Source organism: Pararge aegeria, chromosome 24, assembly GCF_905163445.1.
Source record: "Pararge aegeria chromosome 24, ilParAegt1.1, whole genome shotgun sequence".
Taxonomy (NCBI): domain Eukaryota; kingdom Metazoa; phylum Arthropoda; class Insecta; order Lepidoptera; family Nymphalidae; genus Pararge; species Pararge aegeria.
The window spans coordinates 6,285,776-6,292,049 of NC_053203.1; the positions used below are offsets into that span (position 1 = coordinate 6,285,776).

The 6,274-nt window shown below is 37.6% G+C and overlaps 1 protein-coding gene across 6 annotated transcripts in view; it reads left to right on the forward strand.

Annotated features, from left to right (window-relative positions):
• The window catches only part of LOC120634434 (collagen alpha-1(I) chain-like), a 29,738-nt gene extending 23,955 nt beyond the window's left edge, over positions 1-5,783 (forward strand). For 4 of the 6 annotated variants that reach the window (XM_039904997.1, XM_039904994.1, XM_039904993.1 and 1 more), the window contains one exon: positions 518-1,290. In XM_039904997.1, coding sequence (XP_039760931.1) covers positions 518-1,290 — 773 coding nt within the window. Of the gene's footprint in view, positions 1-517 lie in introns of all 6 variants that reach the window. The other 2 variants (XM_039904995.1, XM_039904996.1) reach the window with 1 other exon arrangement.
• The last annotated feature ends 491 nt before the right edge of the window (positions 5,784-6,274 follow it).

Genomic DNA, 6,274 nt, shown 5'->3' on the forward strand with positions numbered 1-6,274 from the left:
TTAGTTTATTTAAGGTTTAATCACCCTGGACGAAACTGCGCGCTAGTGTAGTTTCAATGCATTGCATGCATGGTGCATTACCATTTCATAAAAATAATCTAGCAGCAGCAGCTAGCTTAGCAGTTCCGTCCAGTGCCGTTCAACCTTAAATCAAGAATCCGTGCTTTTAGTTAAGTTTGCTAGGAGACACACGTGACCATCAGCGGTAATCTATATATAAATAGTTTTATATGGATCATCTAACAGCATGATTAAACAACTCCATACTAATTTAGTACTATAGCACAAACTAAACTAAACTAGGGGCTCTGCATCGTGGTTGTATGTATGTATAGTGTGTGCCATTAAAGAATATGGTTTGTTACCTCATTCGCAGAAAATACGCACGCACGTATATTGTGCGAAAGAGATAGACATGCGAAGTGCCTTTTATAAATACATTATTTAATGGAACGGGCTGTACGTGTTAATATAGGTTTAGGTGTATTTTTATTGATGCCAAGTGTTTGATTCTCAGGTTGCCACATGGATAATATGGGACCAGGTATGGGCGGGCCACTGGAAGGTATGATGAGCGGTAACGACTTCCCTCCCGACATGAACCTAAGCCCAAAAATGGGCGGTGGCCCTATGGGCGGGCCCATGGGGCCAATGGGACCCGATGCGTCCATGATGGGTCCGAGGATGGGCGGTCCGGGAAAAATGCCTCCATTTAACGGGGCTAACGTCCAAGTCAAAGCGAGCGCGCCAAACACGATACAGTATTTACCCACTAGGCCTCAAATGCCTTGCAACACGGGTCCCAGAGGCCCACCCAGTCTCGACTTCTTACAACGAGTCACGAATCCCATGCAAATGGACAGCAGTAAAGGCGGCGTGCAATACTTCCCTGGCGCGAGAGGAATGGACATGGAGGGAGGTATGCGAGGGGTAATGAGAGCGCCGGGGGGAATGCTCAGGATGCCGCACTACCCCGCAGGGTTCAACTCCCCACCCAAAATGGCAGGTGATCCATACGGCGGACCCGGCCCCAATCCGATGTGCGGGCCTAATTTCCGAGGAGTAAAAGGTGGGATGGGTCCTGGAGTGAGAATGGGTGCGGCACAACCTTTACCGCCTTCCATGGGGGGACCGGGGCCAGGTTTCAAGGGGCAAGGGTTCGCCATGCCATCCACAGCTGACCCCAACTACGCGGCGCAGTTCCACAACTTCCAGCAGCAGCTGTACGCGACCGGCAGTCGTGGGGCGCAACCCCATGCCGGCTACCCCCCCTACCAGCAGTCCAAGTGATGACAGCGCGCTGCCGTGACTTGCGGACTCCCCACGCCTCCGACCAGACTGCCTAGTGTGAGGTTTTCGACCTGCGTTTACTTATTCGATCGCGTGTAAGTTAACTGCGATTTATATGGTATCGATAAAGAGCCATCTAGTGACAGTACTGTTTCCCAGTATTGTAAATAGATGGCGCTCCTTCGATACCATATAAATCGCAGCCAACTTTCACGCGAATAAGTTAACGCTGGTAGAAAATCGCACACTTGACACCCAGGTTATCCTCGTACCGGCCACTCGACCCCGAGAGGTTTCTATAAGACTCTGGAACCAGCCGGAAGCGTATTCGCGAACGTACTTAATGTATTAATTATAAACCAGTGAAAAAACGAGAGATCAAAATATTTTTGTTAGTGTTTTTAGTTAGTCCGTGTATTAAATGTGAGATTCAAACGCCGTCGAGTTTCGCGCACTAGTTGAATTCGCTCAGTTTCGACACGCACTAGGCCCCTAAGCCGTGCGTGTTTATTATTTTAGCGAATGCGTAAAAGTTTGTACAAATTGTACAAATTTAGATGTGTTATCGTCTCGTAGTCTACATAATTTAAAGTACAGTACTTTACGGTCGTAAGCGTATTTTGCTATGGCAATAATATATATAGTTTTTATCATTTTTTTTTTATACGCAAAACATGCCAGATTTTCAGTGTATCGGTTCCTTTACTTAGCTATTTTTTTTTAAATATATATATGATTCCTATGCACACAGATATCTAGTCAATTGTGAAATTAATGTCCGATCCTGTGTTAAAGCGAATGAAACAGTCCACAGTTTGGTACCAGGAATACATAAGTACACAACACGTACAATTTATTACTGTCCATCATCTTAGGGTTTAGATTTATTCTTTTTTTAGGGAAATTGGTATCATTTATTTTGGCTAACCGGCCAGTATAGCTCCTGGAATTAATTTACTAGTATTTTAATGTTTTTTTTTGTATTCGTTTTGATCTGATATAGCAATGTTTTCTGTCTTCCATACCTTTAAGCTCTATCCAGACATATCATTGTCAGTGTTACGTCAGGGACTGAGAAAAGCAGCTTGCATACAAATGGGCCATATCGGGAGTATCTACACCATTGTTCTAAAGTCTAGAACAAATGCGTATATGCCTTTCTAAAATCTAGGCTATATGACCTTACCTAAATAAGCTCAATATTTGCTAAACTATATTTTATTTTTTTGTCTGGTTTATGTTTTGAAGACTTTTATAAGTAAAACCACTTTTTAAACCCACTTTAATTTAACAAGGAGAACAACATTTAACTATTGCAGTAGAGTTATCATTTTTAAAACATATTAAAATCCTCGTGTCAAAAATTTTATTAGAGAATTAAAGTCAATTATTGAGTTGATTGGAAATAAATGAAATGTGTATTAAACTCTCTCAAAACTTTACCCGAAACCTGAAATGTTCCGAGAAATCTTAATTTAAGACAATTATTATTGTAAAGTTTATACAAACTTTATGCAAGTTATTATTTTCTCTGTCCCTGATTTAACACTGATATGTCTGGATAGACCTTTAAACTCAAGTGTATTATAAGAGTGTAAGAGGTCATCCCTTTCTAAAGAATGACACAAAACTGAAAACGGCAGTATGAGTTAAGAGTTCGCCTCACTTTTAAACGAAAGTACTTAAAATCTGATGCCATATTATTTGCCACATGAATTTAGTTTTCGTGATATTTTGAACTGTCTATTTAATTTATTTATGACTTTGATCAATGCCAATATTTTTCTTACGCTATGTGTGAAGCGGTGGTATCCGAACGCAATTTTATAACGCTGCAACTTTCCGAACGTTTGCACACCACCTCAATCGCTTGCACATAAAATGGCGCTCTCTTAAACCTACCGAGTACCGACTGACGGGTAACTTAGTCTATTTTTAATGTGAACCATCTAACACGGCAGAACGGCTGCTGGCGTGGCGACGCACAGAGGATATAAAATCTAGCTTTCCTTTCATAAAATGTTTCAATGAGGATTATTTTAAGTTAATATTTTGTATTTGCCATATTTATTTCATCTGTAATACTATCGTAAAGAATGTGTACATTATAAGATATGATTGCAATTTCACTGGATTACGGGCAAAGTAAAGTAATAAATTTTCGTAAATTACATCAGGGCAACCCAAATTATAATGAAGCGGTGATAGCCCAGTGGGTAGAACTTCGACTTCACTTTCGAGGGGCCGAGTTCGAATCCCAGCACGCACCTCTAACTTTTTTAAGTAATGTGCGTTTTAAGCAATTAAAATATCACTTGCTTCAACGGTAAACGAAAACATCATTATCAAAATCGGACTACGAAAAGATTTTTTGGAGATTATCCAGAGTAATTAACGATTTCTTGAACAATAGTGAACAATTCCCCGTCACCCGACAATGCTGTAGGATTCATAATAGACGTAGGTTTTACGGAGCACGTCTGTAAATGTAAGCGAGAAAAGTAATGAGATAAGAATTCATACGTTCGGAAAGTCGTAGCGATATTAAACTGCGTTCGGATATCACCATTATACATACATCTTTTTATAGTATGTAGGGCAATATAATAACGCTAGGCTAGTTAGCACATTGTGGTTGTCACAGTGGCCTTTTAAATGCCTTTTTTACGAAGCGATGAACCCCGGGCACACGCGTATAGTTTGCTCACCAAATCTGAGATCCTTATGAGATTAAAATATAGGAACATTTTATAGACATACCATGCTTTTGGCGTGCCATTTTCTGTACTACGCCTAGTACTTCCTTATTACAGTGCTTGAATATTATTATTTTAGGTTTTATTATTAAAACAGTTCCTTTTATTTATTTACAACAAGCAACAAGCGAGTACTTTATAACGACAGATTTTTAAATTTCCAGTTTTCGTCTTGATAAAGTAGCCTAGAAAAAAATCTGCCTAACTGAAAAAGTAATAGGGCGAAAAATGTTTAGACATTGCTTGGTAAATATAACAGATTATTTATTGATATGTCCAAATTAAAGTAGTCTTTGCCGTTTCTAAGATTAGTTCCGAAAAACAGACCGACAGAAATTACTTAACTATAATCATATGAGCATGAAAAGAGACTGATATTTGGCAAATTTATTTAACTATAAATGAATCTTCTCAGTTTTTTCTTTAATACATAATTGGATAAACTTCAACATGATTATTAATACTTCTGTAATAAACATTTATTTAAATTGAACAGCCGTCAGTCATATATTTTATCCATCCAATTTTTATGCGGATTTACGATTACAATGAAACCAAAGTTTGGAATTATAAAAATTTAATGACGTCATCAGAACGCATTTCCAATACTGCTTTATATGCTTGCGAACAGGTAAAGTCCATGCGTACAATGCGTACAATATAGACAACCGACATTTTCTTTGGACCCTGCATCCTGTGTGTGTACAAACTAATTTCATGGATCCCAAGGCTTTATGAACGGAGTTACATTAATAACTTGCTTAAAACAGCATGCCGAATGCCTTTGAGTTTCTAATAATTATGGTTTCTCTAAAGTCGTTTAACACCTTTCCCGAGCGATATACCAACTTACTATAACATAAGTTAGAAAGAGATACGATACCGGATCTTTCATTCACACGCGCACAAATTGAATGGCATGTCAAGTTGTATGGCGTGTCTATAGTTAGTATAAGGTGAATATTTACATAGTAGTTATATCATGATGACAATATTCGGAACATTTTAAGATCTTTAAAACACTATATTCTAAGGTTCATATGGTGTCCTGAGTGAGGTGTTCCAAAACACATGCAAACATATCTCGATTTATACCGTATATACAACCTTGACCCTTTCAATATCCTTTGTTTTAATGGATATTTGCCTTATTTATAAAAGTAATTTTAGTAGGAAAATTAATGATGTTTTGTAGATAATGAGCATTCAAACATGCAATAAATCTATTTCATATTCCGAGGTTTTTTTTTGATGGAATAACTACTGTGAGAATTCACCTTAAGTTATAAGGGCGTGGCAATCTTGTGAGAAACAGCACAACAGTCCAGTAAGAAACACCCGCTAGAAATTAGATAGTCTTAATTTAATTGTAATTATAATTGTAAGGTAAACAATGGTTCTTGTTTTAGGATTAAGTGAAGAGCAATGATATAAAATAGTTTGTGTAATATTAAATAAAATAAGAGATGAAATTAAGATGCAAACTATTGGTTGTGATTCTGACACAATTTGTTAAGTTGTTCTTAGATATGTCACAGAGTAATGTGCGAACTTAACTTACTTCATGATAAGGCCCTTTTTTATTTTTTTTTGGACGTTTTTTTTACTTGTCGTTCTCGTTTGTACATCGCTAACAATAATTGTACAGAGTACTTTTGGACTTAATTTAAGGCAATAAATGTATTTATTTTATAACTCGTGATGTAAGAATTTATTCTTAATTATTATAAAAAAAATATATAATATGCTTGTACACTCATGTTTTATTTAATAAAACGTAAATACTAATCCCCTACTCCATATAAATAAGGGGAGGCTAGTATCCGTCAGCCTCGGCAATTTTGGAACTTGCCTGTGACGGTACATCCTTTTTGCTTAAAAGGATGTACCGATGATTTCGTGGGGCTCTTGCCACTGGTGACCGATAAGTTTTTTATAATTACCACTATCAGTCCCAAGTCTTAACTAGCATGGAGTACTGTGACTACAGTTAATGCTAGTTAATTACCAGACCGACCTGTGGGGGAAGCTCTACGAAGTACCAGTATATTTTTAAAAAATTCTGTTTGATCGGCATAATCGCTCTCGAAACTTGATATAATTTCATACAGAGACAGCTGTTTTCCTGGAGACTTGTGATAATTTTTTTCGGAAAAGAACCTTGTTTCTCCGCCAGATTTAAAATTCATCTTTGTAACCGAGGTACCCGAGTAATTTTTTAAGTGAAA